This window comes from Peromyscus leucopus, chromosome 6 (genome assembly GCF_004664715.2).
Source record: "Peromyscus leucopus breed LL Stock chromosome 6, UCI_PerLeu_2.1, whole genome shotgun sequence".
Classification (NCBI taxonomy): domain Eukaryota; kingdom Metazoa; phylum Chordata; class Mammalia; order Rodentia; family Cricetidae; genus Peromyscus; species Peromyscus leucopus.
The window spans coordinates 63,991,843-64,008,896 of NC_051068.1; the positions used below are offsets into that span (position 1 = coordinate 63,991,843).

Sequence of the window (17,054 nt, forward strand, 5' to 3'; positions counted from 1 at the left end):
GAGCTCAGAGCTAAAACCTTACAATTACTCCTGTGGTGTGCCTACCTCTCTGAAAGAGAGCTACTTCCCGTGTGTTTGTCTTTAATATAGTCTTTCTGTTTTGTCTTCTCATTGGTTGTAAACCCAAACACATAACTGCCTCGTCACTGCCTGTAAGTACAGCCCTCCAGGTCTTAAAGGCGCATGTCTCCAATGCTGGCTGTATCCCTGAACACACAGAGATCTACCTAGCTCTGTCTACCAAGTGCTGGGATTAAAGGTGTGCGCCACCACCACCATGCTCTTGCTATGGCTCTAATAGCTCTGACCCCCATGCAACTTTATTTATTAACATACAATTAAAATCACATTTCAGTACAAATAAAATACCACCATAGGTCTGCTCTGAATAAAAGTGTTTATTTTGCTTTTCTAGGATTCTGCTAATCAGTCTAGGTTTGATTTTTTTTTTTTTTATTCTTTTTTCCAAGTTCTTTTAAGGGGTCAGCTGGGAAGCACAGATAAGATTTTGAGTCAGATTCCGTATACTGATCAAGTCACTTAATTTTTCCTCAGCCTCTATTTGTTCAGTCATAAAGTGAGTATAATATGACTAGCCTTACTCCAGGTTCCTATGCATGTATTGATGAAGTACTTTTCAAAACTTCTATAAAAACAAGATTGAGGAGTAAATGCTGTCTTTTTTGTTTGTTTGTTTGCTTATTTTTTTTTGTTTTTATATCCCAACCAATGTTCCCCTCCCTTCTCTCCTCCCAGACCTTCCCCCTCACCTCTATCCACTCTTCCTCCTCCTCCTCCTTTGTTTCTCTTCATAAAAGGGAATGTCTGACATGGATATCAGCTAGCTATGGTATATCAAGTTGCAGCGAAATTATGTGCCTTCTCTTCTATTAAGGTTGGATGAGGCAATCTGTAGAAGGAAGGGTCCCAAAGGCAGGGGACAGAGTCAGAGACAGCCCCTGCTCCCACTATTAGGAGTTCTACAAGAATACCAAGTTACACAACTGTAACATATATGCAGAGGGCCTAGGTCAGTCCCATGCAGGCTGCCTGGTTTTTGGTTCAGTCTCTATGAGCTTCCATGAACCCAGGTTAGTTGATTCTGTGGGTTTTCTTGTGGTAACCTTGACCTCAGTGGCTCCTACAATCCTTCTTCTCCCTCTCCCACAGGATTCCCCAAGATCTGCCTAATGTTTGGCTGTGGATCTCTGCCTCTGTTTTATCAGTTGCTGGTGAAGCCTCTCTGATGACAGCTGGGCGAGGCACCAATCTATGAGTATAGCAGAATATCATTAGGAATCATTTCATTGACTTTTCCTTTTTTCTTTTTGCCCGTCATGTTTGCTTCTATCCTAGGTCTCTGGGCTATTCCAATCTTTGGGTCCTGGTCCTCAGGGGTGAGCTCCCCTCTCATGGTATTGTCTCCAGCTGGGCCAGGCTTTGATTGGTCACTTCCATAATTTCTGTGCCATCTTTACCCCAGGACATCTTGCAGGCAGGACAAATTGTAGGTCGGAGGTTTTATGACTGGATTGGTGTCCCAATCCCTCCACTGGAAGTCTTGCTTGGTTACATGAGATGGCCAGTTCAGGCTTCATATCCCTCATTGCTAGGAGTCTTAGCTAGAGTCACCCTTATAGAATGCTGGGAGTTTCCAGTACACTAGGTTTCTAGCTCATCCAGAGATGCCCCAGATTCCATTAGTCTCTCCCAATAATCTCTCTCTCCATCTTCTCCCTACCTGATCCCTCCTGTTTTCATTTGCTGTGGAATAATCCTTCTGTACACTGTGTGAATATATGTCACTATGATTGGTTTAATAAACAAGCTGACTGGCCAATAACTGAACAGAATAAAGTTAGGTGGGAAACTGAGAATGAAGGAATGAGGAAGGGCAGAGTTAATAGATACACCAGCCAGCCTCTGAGGAAGCAAGATGTGTAAAATATGAAATAATGAGTGATGAGCCATGTGGCAATGCATAGATATGAAATATGGGTTAATTTAAATGAAAGAGTTAGCTAGCGACAAGCCTGGGCTATTGGCTGAGTATTTCAAATTAATATAAGCCTCTGTGTGGTAATTTGGAAGTGGCTGCTGGGATGGGAAAATGGTCTACATTCATTTCCAACCATATCCCAGCCCCTCCACCCATCCAACTTCATGCTCTCTCTTTTTCTCTTTTTTTCTTTCTTTCTTTTTTCTTTTCTTGTTTTTTTTTTTTTTCAAGACAAAGTCTCTCTGTGTAGCTCTGTCTGTCTTGGAATTCACCGTGTATACCAGGCTGGCTCCAAACCCAGAGATCCATCTGTCTCTGCCTTTCAAGTGCTGGAATTAAAGGCATGTTCCACCACTGCCCGGTGTAAATGCTATCTTTAAACATTTAATTCCTATCTCACTGTTGTCTGATTTTTATGAGGCATATTTACTTGTTCAGCATTAATGAAAGGGAGAACTTTTTAAGCTAATGTTAATTTTGCTATATGTAATTTTTTGAGGGAAGGATGTCCTCAATCCATGTATTTTATTAACTTGTTGAGCAACTTTACATCATTTCATCCTTCTAGATCAGTCCTGTCTTTATGAATAAGAGTTTCTGAGTGAACCATGCCTTTCTGTTTTGATATATGATTCTTATCTTCCAATTTGTGATTTTTGGAGACTAGGAACTGGTTTGCTCCTTTTATTTCAATAAAAAAAAAGATGATCAGTGTACCAACCTCCATCAGTATTTACTTTGAATATTTTGAGACTGCAAGGGAACAGACCTGCAGATGGAATCTTCAATGTCAAAAGTTCCTTTTTCTATTCCTCAAAACCCTCAAGCTCTCCTGTGCCACTGCACACAGTCTCTCTTCTTCTGAAGAGACTCTTGTCCTTCATTGCTATGATTACAGGACAATCTGCTTATGCAGAGGTCAGTCTCCACTTTCTCTTATTGTCCTGTTGCCTCTATAAATCCTTATCTAACAAGGATTTCAGAATGATTGTGGCAAATGTTCTAGATGTTGAACTTTCCTTTTTTTCCCCAAGGAAATTTCTATTGAAGTTGTCTGGCCTATGCTCTGCTATTTTAAATTGGATTGTGGCCAGGGTGAGAAGGATGAATCTTAAGAGAAAGCATGCTTTATTTCTCATCTTTCTTCTAGGTAGAGTACAGTGGATGAAATAAAAACTGTCTTAGTACCTGGCAAAAAGGAATCTCAAATGAGAAATTGCCTCTTTCAGACAGGTCTGTGAACTTATCTATGGTACATTTTCTTGTTTGTGAATTGATGTGGGAGGGCCCAGCCTCCTGTGGGTGGTACCATTCTTAGATAGTTTGGCCTTGGCTGTGTAAGAAAGATATCTGAGCAAGTGAGAGGAAGCAAGATGGTAAGAAGTGTTCCTCCATAGTTTTAGCTCCAGTTCTTGCCTTCAGTTCTTTCCCCTGGCTTCCCTCAATGATGGACTGTGATCTATAGACTGAAATAAACCCTTTTCCCCACAAGCTGATTTTGGGCATAGTGTTTTCAAAGTGATAGAAACAAACTAGGACATGGGCTATGAGTCACAGAACAGAGGAACAAGCATCCCTGCTCCACAGAGGAGTTTCAGTATCAAGGAAAGTAGAACCCTGATGTATAGAGTGACAGATACTTTCAGGATTTTTGTCAATGAAGATAACTATCTTGACAAAACACATGTAACATGAAACACATTTTCCCTTCATTATTATTTATTTCTTTGTTTCAATTGTAAGAACATTAATCACAAGGATATGATAGTTAAATAAAAATGATTATAGGAAATTCTATTAGTTACTTACTAATTGCTGTAATAGGATACCTGACAGAAACAACTTAAGGGAAAAATTATTTTGCTTCTTGGTTTAAATGGACATACATAGTTCATAATGGTAGGAACATGAGGGCATCAGAGCCAGATTTGTGGTGACAAGAATGTTAAAGTTGTTGACTTTAGCTGGGCGGTGGTGGTGCATGCCTTTAATCCCAGCACTCGGGAGGCAGAGCCAGGCGGATCTCTGTGAGTTCGAGGCCAGTCTGGGCTACCAAGTGAGTCCCGGGAAAGGCGCAAAGCTACACAGAGAAACCCTGTCTCGAAAAAACCAAAAAAAAAAAAAAAAAAAAAAAAAAAAGTTGTTGACCTTGTAGTCACTATTTCTGCTAACTCTACTACGATCCCAAAGGTTCAATAACCTCCCAAAACAGTGCCACTAGCCAGGGACTAAGTGTTCAAACACACGAGCCAATGGAGACATTTTAACATTCAAATGGAACTTATAAAGATTTTTAAATACAGCTTTCATTTTTAAGTAATATATCCATGTAGAAATGGAATGATAAATGATAGTAAATGTATTATTAGCGATTTTTTAAAATGTTCATGACTGCATTAAAAAATGTTTAGTGAAAACAAAGAATGCTTCTGTACCTTCTATGTTCATCATGGTGCATATTCAGCATAGCCAAGTTATGCCCTCAGGCCAAGTACCCACCACTAAATGAACAGATGAAGACAATGTGCTGTGTATACATGATGAAGGATTCTTCAGCCATAAAGAATATCACATCTTTAAAGAAAAGGGATAGATTGGAATGTGCTTTTCTAATGAAGTCAGAAAGACAAGTGATGTATTCTCTCCCAGTGTAAAATTTAGGGAGTGAAATGGCATGAATGTCAAAAGAGAGTGGGGAAGGGGAGAAGGAGGGAGAAGGGAAGAGGGGAAAAGAAGTATGATCTAAAGAAAGGCAATATAGGGGTGAACATGATCAAAGTACATTATATGTGTGTACAAAAGGTCAAAGAAATCTATTATTTTATAAAAATCAATATATGCTAATCAAGTAAAAATATAATTAAAAAATATAGAAGCCTAAAGCTGCTACTTTTGATTTCATAAAATATAGGCTGAAACATTGCCAACAGTTATATCTAAAAGATTCTGCCATATTTTCTATAAGAGACTGGCTTAGGGTTGTTTTGATCCTAAGGTCTTGTTACCTGCATGATGTTTAGATGAACAACAACAACAACAAACAAAACAAAAAGCAAAAACAAAACAAAACAAAAACCAGACTCAAACTTCAGAACCTCTCATCTCAGTCTGGGAAAGAGAACTTACTCAGGTTTCTCTGTCCCCTGATGGCATAGGACACCCTTCAAGTCTATTGCAAGTACAGCCAGGAAAGAGCAGCCATGAGCCCCGCTGCTTTATGATTTATGTTAATATGATTTAAATGCAAATTTTCTCCCCCGTGTACATGTACTTGAATAGCTCCTGATAGCTATGTGGAGAAGTTATGATGTTATATAATTAATAGGCCTTCCCACTGAGAAATCACTCCACACAGACATCAAAAAAGAAAAAAGCTCTTTAATAATAGTATACATGTGGTTCTAGCTAATGAACAAAAGGGAACTGGCCTCAAACAGAATATAGCTCAAATGTATCTGATCCTTATGCATTCCACATATACTGTCAGCCTTAAGTTTCTTTCTGGTAGTGGTTTTAGGTTACATTTCAAATGATGTAAACAGAGACAGGAGATTGAGAGTCTGGCTGCCAGGGCAGATGGGAGATTCACCCAGCAAAGGTATTGGCAGAATTAACTTAAGTAAGCCAGTGTTGTTCTTTTCTGAATGATTGTTACCCAGGGTCATCTTGTCAGAATTGTGTTTTTCCTGATAAGAGCACAGGGAACTTAATAGCAGACCTGGACTTGATGATGGTTATGACCCTACATTGTCCTTTGCCTACCCTGAGATGGCCTTTGAAGTGTGTCTTTGAATCAGGGTCTAATAGCTGGTCAGTCCTACTGAGTAAACATTTATATCCTAGGAGCCTAAATTTTGCTTGTCTCTAACAGACCTGGTTAGAATACTACTTATCTTTGAAGTGTTTTGGAAGTAGTGCTCCTCTAGCTAAATCCCATTTGTATGATTTAATGTCCCTAGAGTATATCTATTAACAAAATTTTTTTAAACATCAGTTTTATTGTTTTGAGTTCCTTCTACATAAATTTTACTAGAAAGGGAACAGAATTGCATTTAAAGTTGCAAAGGAGCCAACAAATAGTTAAGAACACCATCATTAAAGGGAAACTAGCACTTTGCCCTGGGGCAATGGGAAATACACCTTGAGTATGTGACCTCTCTCTGGAAGACAACAGGATTGGTTTTGTTTAGGAATATATTGTCTTACTGGTGTTTGTTTGTATTTGTTTGTTTGTATTGATTTCATTTTAGTTTTGGAGAGAGAGAAAAAAACGAAGAAAGAGATGAATGAAGTTCAGTGGGTAGGGAGGTTGGAAGATGTGGTAATTTGAATGTAATTGGCCCCCATAAGCTCACAGGAGATGTGGCCTTGTTGGAGGAAGTGTGCCACTGTTATAATAGGCTTTGAGGTCTCATCTATGTTCAAACCATGCCCAGTGTCTCAGACCACTTCCTGTTGTCTTCTGGTCAATATGTAGTGTTCTCAGCTCCTTCTCCAGCACCATGTTTTCCTGCATGCCACTGTGTTGATAATGAACTAAACCTCTGAAAATGTAAGCTATCCCAATTAAATATTTTTCCTTTATAAGAGTTCTGTGGTAATGGTGTCTCTTCTCAGCAATAGAAATCATAACTAAGACAGAAGTTGGTACCAGGAGTGGGGTATTGCTGTGGTAGCCCTGACCATGCTTTTGTTTGAAGGAATAGGGACCTTAGGACTGTGGATTAGAAAAGCAGTTGAATACTTTAAGTGCTGCTTTATGGGCCATCCTAGTAGAAGCATGGAAGACAGTGTTCCTGAGTGTGATTTGATAAACTGTGGTGGCCTGGCTCAACAGGTGTCAGAGGAGAAGAATTTTATTATGCTGTCTAGAGATTGTTCTTGCTATATTTTGCTGAAATGTGGCTGTTTTTTGCCCTTTGCCAAAAAGTCTGCCTGCAGCTAAATTGAAGCATTTTAGATGAATTCTGTTAGCAAAGGAAATCTTAAAACAGCCTAGTATATACTCTGTTGTGTGGCTATTACTGTTAACTTTATTGAAGATTTATAATGAAAAAGAGCAAGCTAAGCAAGAAAAAGCACAAAATGGAAAATTCAAGGAGAAAAGGGGCACCAGGCAGTGGAATGGATCTAAGTCCTGTGTTTAAGGAGATAAACAGATTAAGAAATGGAATAAAGGGAGCAGTGACCTCAGGGCAAGATCCTAACCAGCTAAGTTTCTAACTTGTGCAAAGGAATTAAAGAAAAGCTTAGAGTCAGATGTGGTGGTGCATGGCTTTAATCTCAGCACCCAGAAGGCAGAGGAAGGCAGATCTCTGAGTTTGAAGACAGGTTGATCTATAGATCAAGATTCGGGATATCCAAGCTTAGACAGTGAAGGAAACCATGGAAAACAAAAAAAAAAACAAAACAAAACAAAAATGGTGAAAATGTAACTGAATGTGGTGGCCATGTTCCAGCCCCAGTAAGCAGCAAAATTTGGCAGCTTCAGCCACGTGGTTCTGACTTTAAGAATGGAAGAAAGGGGCTATGGAATTTGCTTCCACAACTAAGGAAAACTGCTGAGGCCAGGCATGTGTCAGGGGTGTCTCTGAATGGAGGGCTAGAAAGGCCATTGTTTGAAGCTGTAGAGTTGAAGCCTGGATTGCCTTGGAGACCCCAAGATGTTGGAGGTGCCAGAGCCATGGGATACCTTCTGAGGAAAGCTGCTAACAGGGAGTGGAACCAGCCCAAGTGAGAGAAATGTGTTACAGTCAACAGAGCTGAAAGGAGTTGGAGATCTGAAGAGAGCTTTGACATGAAACATGGAGATGCAGAGTGTGGAGTTTGTCAGGCTGGCTTTCAGTCTCGCTTTTGTCCTCACTAGGCTTCCTACCCTACATTTTGGAACAGTGATGTATATCCTGTGCCACTATATGTTTGAAGTATGTAACCTGTTTTTTTTTTTTTGTTTGTTTGTTTGTTTTGATTTTACAGGGGATTACAGTTAAGAGATTGCATGAATCTCAGAGGAGACTTTAAACTTTGGATTTTAAAACAATGTTTAGACTGTGGTAGATTATGGGGAGTTTTGAAGTTGAACTAAATACATTTTTCATTATGATATTGTTATAAGCTTATAGGGGTCAGGGAGTGGAATGTGGTAGTTTGAATGTCACTGGTCCCAAAAAGCTCACAGGGAGTGGGATTATTAGAAGGTGTGGCCTTGTTGGAGGAAGTATATCACTGTAGGGGTGGGCTTTGAGGTCTCCTATGTTCAAGCTATGCCTAGTGTCTCAGAGTACTTCCTATTGTCTGTGGATCAAGATGTAGGATTCTCAGCTCCTTTTCCAGCACCATGTCTGCCTGCATGCCACCATGTTATTGAGAGTTGCTAGTAGCAAAAGGCCATGGGAGTATACAGCGGGTGACAACTAGTGTTCAAAAGGTCAACCTATCAGAACCAAGGGTTCTGGTAAAGGACTAATGCATCACACAAGGCTTATTGGAGTTTTTGTCTTTTGAATGAATTGGCTGTTTCTTGTTGTAAACTTCTTATGCAATTATAGCTATGATATCTCCCCATTACCATACATCTTCATGTAATGAATATATGTAATGTCATGATTACATCTCATTCTTATGGGCACATATATCTGTAGGTGGTCAGGGAGATGACTTTTTTGATATATAGAAAACATACTAGGATATGCTTCATATCCAGATCCATTGTCCACACTTAAAGCCCACTTTGTTCCTTATGCTCAGACTAACACCAAAAATAATAATCTCCCCTCAGTCTAACACAAACTGCACACATCTAGCTCATTTTCATCTCAGAACAAGTTCAAACTAGACTAAAGGCCTTTGTAAATAGATCATAAGTTTAAAACTTTACAGTTCCACACAAGGTCAGAGTCGCAGGTGTCTACCAAGGTTATTAACACAAAACACCCTAAGAAAATCCTGCCAATTCTTTGCTTGCCAAGTCTGCTGATAAAAAGCTATGTCCCAGAGTTTGCTGCACTGGGCACTGCACCCTCCCTCTGGTCCTGAGACCTTGGAACCTTGCGTTACCATGGTAATGGCTCTGCTCCTTATCGTCTATTCTAGGAATGTGCTATGACACTGAGGATTTTGAAACTTTTCTTAGGATTGTAAGGAGTCTCTTGTGAGAAATGTATGGATAGTCAGGCAAGCGAGGAGTTAAGAATGAGAGTTGAAAAGAAGCTGTAGATTTAGAGAAGTGGTAGAACAAAGAGAGAACAGCAGAGAGGTTTAAAAAAAGCTTACTTAGAAGAATAAAGTGATGGACTGAAAAAGCACGGTGTGCATAAATTTATTCTTACCCTCAGATAAGTAGATTTCCTCACTGGTTGTAGCATCTTCTATGGACTCTGGGAGAAAACTCTTTGGGGCAGGCACCCAAAAAGCTTTCATTACACTATGATGATAATGGACTAAATCTCTGAAAATGTAAGCCACCCCAATTAAATGTTTTTCCTTTAGGAGTTGCCATGGTCATGATGTCTCTTCAGAGCAATTGAAACCCTAACTAAGACAGAAAGAAATGGGAAGAGTTGGGGGAAAAGAAAAATATATAGTCAAAATATATTGTATGAAAAAGGTTTTAAATAAAATATGCAAATGTATTTGAAAGACTTTTCTTCAAAAAGAAAGTGTCATCTACAGACCTTCTTGGGGAACAGTGGTGTAGGGAAGTGATCAGCCATGCAGGCACTTGGGATGCTGACATAGATGCGATGCAGAAGGGACTAATTACAGCTTAGACTGGTGGAACTAAGATGATTCCAATGGTGCTGGTTTCACAGGCATGCAGAATGCAAGTTAAAAGGTGATTGCACTAAACCTCCAAAAGACAAAATAAAATAGATGAAATCTGGCATTATGTAGCAGATTCAGAGGCTCCTCAAGGAAGTCCTAACAGGACAATGCAATAAGCTTTGAGGATGAAGCCCAATCTGTAATAGGGCCCCCAGGACGTTGGAGATAGTAAGAATATTCTACACACACGCACGCACGCACGCGCGCACGCACGCACGCACGCACACACACACAGTCTTTATAATCTTTGCAAGGAAAAGCTGCATGCAGGCATCTAGTGGGGCGGGCCCAAGAGAGGGCCCAGGTGTAGTGCTGGTGGCAGAGAATTAAAAGGTGCTGCTGCTTAAGGCTGCTGGAACTGAGATGGTGCTGTCATATCTATCCAATGCTGGCAGAGATCTGCTGAGTTTCAACCATTTTTGGTCTGGTCCTCCCTTTCTATCCTGTCCGTGCATGTACAATACTTGCTGTTATTTTATAGAGGCTCAAAGTTTAGAGATTGCCTTGAGTTTTAAAAGAAAAATTTTTTTTTGTTTTGTATTTTTTAACAGTGTTAAGGTAGTTAAGACTGTGTTTTAGTTAGGGTTTCTATTGCTGTGATGAAGCACGATGACCAAAGCAACTTGGGGAAGAAAGGGTTTATTTGGCTTACACTTTCACATCACTATTCATCATTGAAGGAATTCAGAGCAGGAGCACAAACAGGGTAGGATCCTGGAGGCAGAAGCAGCTGATGCATGGATGGGTGCTGCTTACTGGCTTGTTCTTCATGGCTTGCTCAGCCTTCTTTCTTATAGAACCCTGGACCACCAGCCTAGGGATGGCACCACCCACAGTGGGCTGGGCCCTCCTCCATTATCACTAATAAAGAAATGGTTTATAGCCAGATCTTATGGAGGAATTTTCTCAACTGAAGTTCCCTCTTCACTGATGACTTAGCTTGTGTCAAGTTGATATAAAACTTGCCAGCACAGACTGTATGAACATTTGAAGTTATATCAAACGCATTCTCCATTACTGAATGGTCATGGTCCTGTGGGGGCAGAGGTGGAATGTTGTGGTTTGAATGTGACATGTCTCCCACAATCTCAAGTGTTTAAACACTTAGTCCCCAGCTGGCAGCATACTTTGGGAGACTGTAGAACTCTTGGAATGTGGGGCTTAGCTGTAGGACTTAGGCTACCAAAGGGGCGTTTGAAAGTTATATCCCCTTTTGGTTTTGGTCTGTCTCTTTGCTTCCTGGCCTTGCTGCCACGTCATGGGCTTTGTCACATGCTCCTGCCACAGTAGAACCAACCCACCATGCTTTACCACCGTGATGCACTATACCTTCTGAAATGATGACCCAAATAAACTCTTCCTCCATTAAGTTGCTTTAAAGAATTTTGGGGCTGGGGGGATGACTCAGTGGTTAAGAGCACTTACTGCTTTTCCAGAGCACATGCATTTGGTTCCCAGCACATACATCAGGCAGCTGACAACCACCTGTAACTGTGACTGCAAGGGATTTAACAGCCTCATTTGACTTCAGCTGACACCACTCGAACACATTTCTCTCTCTCTCTCTCTCTCTCTCTCTCTCTCTCTCTCTCTCACTCACACACACACACACACACACACACACACACACACACACACACGCACACACTACCCATACTACCCATACACAGAGATAAAAATAAAAATAAGTCCTAATTTTTTTTAATATTTCTTTTGTTGTGTGTGTGCACATTTGCCATGGTGTCCTTGTGGAGGTCAGAGGACAATATGCAGGAGCTGGTTCTTTCCTTCTATCATGTGGCTTCCAGGCATCAAACTCAATTTGTCAGGCTTATCAAGCTTAGTTACAAACTGTGCTAGCTTTGTTCTGTTTTGTTCTTTAATTAAGTGTGTGCATGTGTGTGAGAGAGAGAGAAAGAGAGAGAGGAAAGGGGAGGGTTTTTAGAGAGAGTGAGAGGGCGGGTATTAGGTTGCTTCTGCAGGCATTTTGTCACTCCCAAAGAAAAGTAATTTAGGATTAGGGAGGAGCGCAGTGGTGAGGTTCTTCAGGAAGGCTCGGGCCCCAGGGCATTCTCAGTATAGGAGGGACCTGGTTAGAAGAAAGTAGTGCAGACGCTGTCATCAAATCCACCACATTATTCAGCAAAGGGATAAACCTCTCAGCACTTGAGCCAACATTAAATGACTCCAACCATTTGTTGGGCGATGGGTTGGGTTCTGAGTCGACAGAGGAGCCCTGAGCTAGACAGCAAAGATTCCTGCCTTTATGGGCGTCAAGCTAGAAGGGATCCCATGTGTATCCAGGAATCCTAAATTTGGTGAGAGCAGCGTGGGAGGTGTAAGCAGTTTGCTCTAGGTTGTGGCACGTTTGATCAGCTGCTCAGGCTAGGTGGCTGATTTTTTTCTTAAGTTTGTGAGGTGGTAAATATGAGGCACGAGATCAACTCTAGGGCACAATGGAGCACAGGGGGGAGGAGGGAATGGAACTTGAGAAGTTGGGCTGAGGGTTAGACTGGGAGAGTGACTAGACCTACCTAGTGACTTTTTTCAGTCAGAAATACAGATGTACTGGAAACTGCTTCAATAATTTGGTTTTACCTGAACCAGAAAATAGAATTTTTTTTTTTTAAATCAACCATGGAGGTTATGGCGGCAGAAGAAAGAGGAAACAAAGCTGTAGAGAACAAAGCAGAGCCATGGGGGGAAAAACAGTTGTTATTTATTTATGTGTAAAAGCTAAGATAGTGATCCAGCGATCTGAAATGCCAACCTGACATTTGCCAAATTGTGTACACATGGCTCGGCTGGAAGTTCAGGGTTTTCATGCAGAAGCAGCACTTTGCTCTCCAAACATTAGCCTAACACTGGGGATGGGAGAGAGTCTGCTATTCACGGAAGAAAAGCCTGGTGGGAGAGAACAAGTTTGAAAGGTTTTGAGTTTAGGGTTCTCAGGGGACACTGAGGAAAGATCATCTTCTGGAGTAAGAAGCTAATGAGATGAGTATGAAGGCCACAGACAGACAGGCGGTGGCATAGTGGGGGCAGGAGTGAGCTCTGAGGAGAGGTCTGGCCCATGAGGCATAGCGTGGGTTCTTCTCCCAGTTTTCACAGGAAGTGCTGGGGGAAGGAGGTTGGAAATTCCCCCTTTTGGTTTGTAGTTGGTCATTGATGGGGTCACTAGGGAGTAGTCAGTTAAAGAATGATAGGTGATGGGTAAACATCTTCTCTGGCCATTATGGGGTCAATAGGGTAGAGAAGGCTAGAATTCAGAGAAACATAACCACTTTAGTGACAGGAATTGTCACAGTTTAATGAAAGCAACGGAACTTCATAGAAATGGCCTGACCAGCTGGTTGAACTGGAAATTCTTGGGCTACTAATGTCAGTGGCTGTTGGATCTTCCTAGTTCCACAAGAGAAGACTGGGATGTAAAGATGGAAGGATGCCCAGGGAGAAGCTCAATGGGTAAAGGGACTGGCTTGTCACCAAGGCAGACAACCTGAGTTTGATTTCCGGGACCCACACAGAAGACAATAATCTGTTTCTGAAGGTTGTCTTCTGACCCCCACACACTGCGTGGCACTCATACACCCATGTGCACATACACAGGAAACAAATAAAATGTAATAATTAAAAAGTGTGTGTGTGTAAAGGAAAACTACCAGGGACTCTTTCAACGAGGACTCTAGAGTGTCCTTGAGCTCCTTGTTGGGGATCTGTGCTGAAGAAACCAGGAATGGTTTTGAGAGGGCAGAACACATGTGTTTCCTTTAGCTTACTGACAGCAAAAGTCATAAAATAAGTACAAGATAGCATCACATGATGCAAATTCTTCTGAAGGACAGACAAAAATGAACATTAACAAAAAGTTGACAAGAACAACCACCATTTATATTTTGCTGAATTTAGCATAGGGATCTTCATGTTTCATAAGCTCATTTGCATGTATTTTAACAAAGGTGAACACTGCAGATTGACTTGATGCCATAGAACTGTACACTTTAAATTACCTTAACAGGAAACACACACACACACACACACACACACACACACACACACACACACATATACATATTATTAACAGGATATATATATATAATATTTTGAAAAAAAAGAAGCTCCAAATGATAGGATCAATGAAAGTATATTATTCTATATTCACAACAGCTGCATATCACACAGTGTGCATCTGTACTTAGCATTAGCTTACTTAACAGTGATTCATCCTGCACTCATCTCTAGACTTTTCCACCATTGGAATCAGTGGTGATGTGAAGCCACCTCAACACTTATGTACCTAACAGGTGTGAGGGGTGATGTCCTCTCCTGAGTGTATAACAACTTCTCATCACCATGTGATGATTTGGAGGGTGAGTTTTCTCCTTGAGCTTCCACATGTCTCGGGAACTCTTGTGAAACCTACCTGAAGTGCTTGTCTAACTCGCTGTTTCTGCTTGTCACCTGACTCATACCTCTGACGTAGTGGAACTTGCCCAAAACACAGCCTGTTCCCCATGGACTACTGCAGTTCTTCTAAAATTTATGTTTTGTCTGCTTCTGAAGATGGCTCTCCATTATCTTGTCCTCTGCACCCAGACTCACCTGTTTGTCATCTCTGAAACCAAGGTCGTGTTGTAGGAGACAGCAAGGAGCTGAGACTCTAAGCTTTAGGTGTGAGGCAAACACATGCTTATCTTCTTTCATGGAACCATGGAGCAGCTGTACTCAGTGTTCTTATAGTCCACCTTTCATTCCTGGGATTTCATAGCTCAGTGACCTGCACTTTCCTAACTTGGGACATACTTATTCCCTCATCTGGATTGTGGATTCCATGTCATTGCTTAAAGCTCAACCCCTGTTTTAATCACTGGATAAAATGTTCTGTGCATTGTTACTGGACAGATAAGACTATTAAAAAGGAGAGTGGGATATTCAGAGGGAGGGCATAGTGTGTGCGTGTTTATATGACAAGGACACAGAATATCATGATTCCTAGAGGAAACAGACCTCTCCAAGGTGGTGTGCACTATGCATCTTTCCTTCTTGTGTCCCCAGATGGAGGACTCCTTATGTGCTGGGTGTCTGGAGAAAGGGAGCATTGCCTGAGTTAATGAGGGTAGGATTTGTGTAGTTGATCATGAGAATGTGTAGAGATGTTCAGGGAAAGAGCAGGTTGGGATGTATCAGAGCTAAATAAAAGGGAAAATGAGAGAACAAAGAGGAAAACTGATATTGAAGTGTGTACAATGAATCGTGACTTCCAGGTGCAGTACTGAGTATGAGAGGTAATGGCTTAGGGCAGAGAAAATGCTTAGGTATGGCTCAGTCATGTGCAGAAGAAGTACCTTGTTCAAAATAGTTTTCTGAAGTAACAGGTTTTGAGTCCCAGTAAACAATACCCAAACACTCTTCCATGGGAGCCTCTTAGGTGTCTTCCCAGCCTCCTGGGAGTACACTGTGATAGTTTATGCTAATGAGATGATGTCTGTACCAATGTACCAAGGATATATCCTTATCAGCATATAAGTCTTGACTCACAAAGGGAGACAAAGGAGGGGGAAAGATTCAGCATGTATCACACAGAGGCAAGAGTGGCGTTAAAAGCAATTTAATGGGTCAAAGCAGGAAACATGCATTTTTTTTCCCATAAAGAATCCCATAGATGAACTCTGAGGAATCAAAGACCATTCAAAGCACTGAGACTTTATGTTTAACTCAGAGGCTCTAAAGACACCTTGAGGGTGTGAGGGAAGACACCATGGCATGCATTTTTAGGGTACAATAGAGAATGTAGCAAATTACTGTCTCTAGACAATAGGGAAAGAAGCAGACAAGAAGGAATTCAGCAGCAGGTGGTTGGCTCTTCAAGGGCCTGGCTGTGTTACTTCTGCTTAGTCTTCTGCTGAGCCAATTCTGGAGTGACATTTGTGGGGTACACCTCAGTAGCCTTGGATTGGCATGGCTCTGGTACCTTAGAATATCCCTGACCAGGTACCTTGGTATAGCCCTGATCAGGGACCTTGGTATAGTTGGGCTCTGAGGCATTCACATAGCCAGGTTCAGGGACATTTGTAGAGCATGGCCCAGAAACCATGGTACAACCCGAGTCAGGGGTATTGGTGGAACATGGCTCAGGAACCATGGTGCAAGCTGGCCCAGGGAGGTTGGTAGAGCATGGCCCAGGCATTGTGGTATAATCTGGCTCAGTGGTTTTGGTAGTACCTGGCCCCAGCATTGTGGTATAATCTGGCTCAGGGATTTTGGTAGTACCTGGCCCCAGTATTGTGGTATAATCCTGCTCAGGGTTGTTGGTAGAGCCTGGTCCAGGCATTGTGGTATAATCTGGCTCAGGGATTTTGGTAGTACCTGGCCCCAGCATTGTGGTATAATCTGGCTCAGGGATTTTGGTAGTACCTGGCCCCAGTATTGTGGTATAATCCTGCTCAGGGTTGTTGGTAGAGCCTGGTCCAGGCATTGTGGTATAATCCTGCTCAGGGTTGTTGGTAGAGCCTGGTCCAGGCATTGTGGTATAATCTGGCTCAGGGATTTTGGTAGTACCTGGCCCCAGCATTGTGGTATAATCTGGCTCAGGGATTTTGGTAGTACCTGGCCCCAGCATTGTGGTATAATCTGGCTCAGGGATTTTGGTAGTACCTGGCCCCAGCATTGTGGTATAATCTGGCTCAGGGATTTTGGTAGTACCTGGTCCAGCATTGTGGTATAATCTGGCTCAGGGATTTTGGTAGTACCTGGTCCCAGTATTGTGGTATAATCCTGCTCAGGGTTGTTGGTAGAGCCTGGTCCAGGCATTGTGGTATAATCCTGCTCAGGGTTGTTGGTAGTACCTGGCCCCAGCATTGTGGTATAATCTGGCTCAGGGATGTTGGTGGAGCCTGGTCTAGGCATTGTGGTATAATCTGGCTCAGGGATTTTGGTAGTACCTGGCCCCAGCATTGTGGTATAATCTGGCTCAGGGATTTTGGTAGTACCTGGCCCCAGTATTGTGGTATAATCCTGCTCAGGGTTGTTGGTAGAGCCTGGTCCAGGCATTGTGGTATAATCCTGCTCAGGGTTGTTGGTAGAGCCTGGTCCAGGCATTGTGGTATAATCCTGCTCAGAGATGTTGGTAGAGCCTGGTCCAGGCATTGTGGTATAATCCTGCTCAGGGATGTTGGTAGAGCCTGGTCCAGGCATTGTGGTATAATCCTGCTCAGGGATGTTGGTAGAGCCT

The 17,054-nt window shown here is 42.0% G+C and overlaps 1 protein-coding gene across 1 annotated transcript; it reads right to left on the minus strand.

Annotated features, from left to right (window-relative positions):
- Positions 1–15,415: 15,415 nt before the first annotated feature.
- LOC114683129 (small proline-rich protein 3-like) lies at positions 15,416–16,526 on the minus strand. The gene has a single exon (XM_037207338.1). The coding sequence runs from the start codon at positions 16,488–16,490 to the stop codon at positions 15,705–15,707; it is 786 nt and encodes a 261-aa protein (XP_037063233.1). The 5' UTR covers positions 16,491–16,526; the 3' UTR covers positions 15,416–15,704.
- Positions 16,527–17,054: the final 528 nt, after the last annotated feature.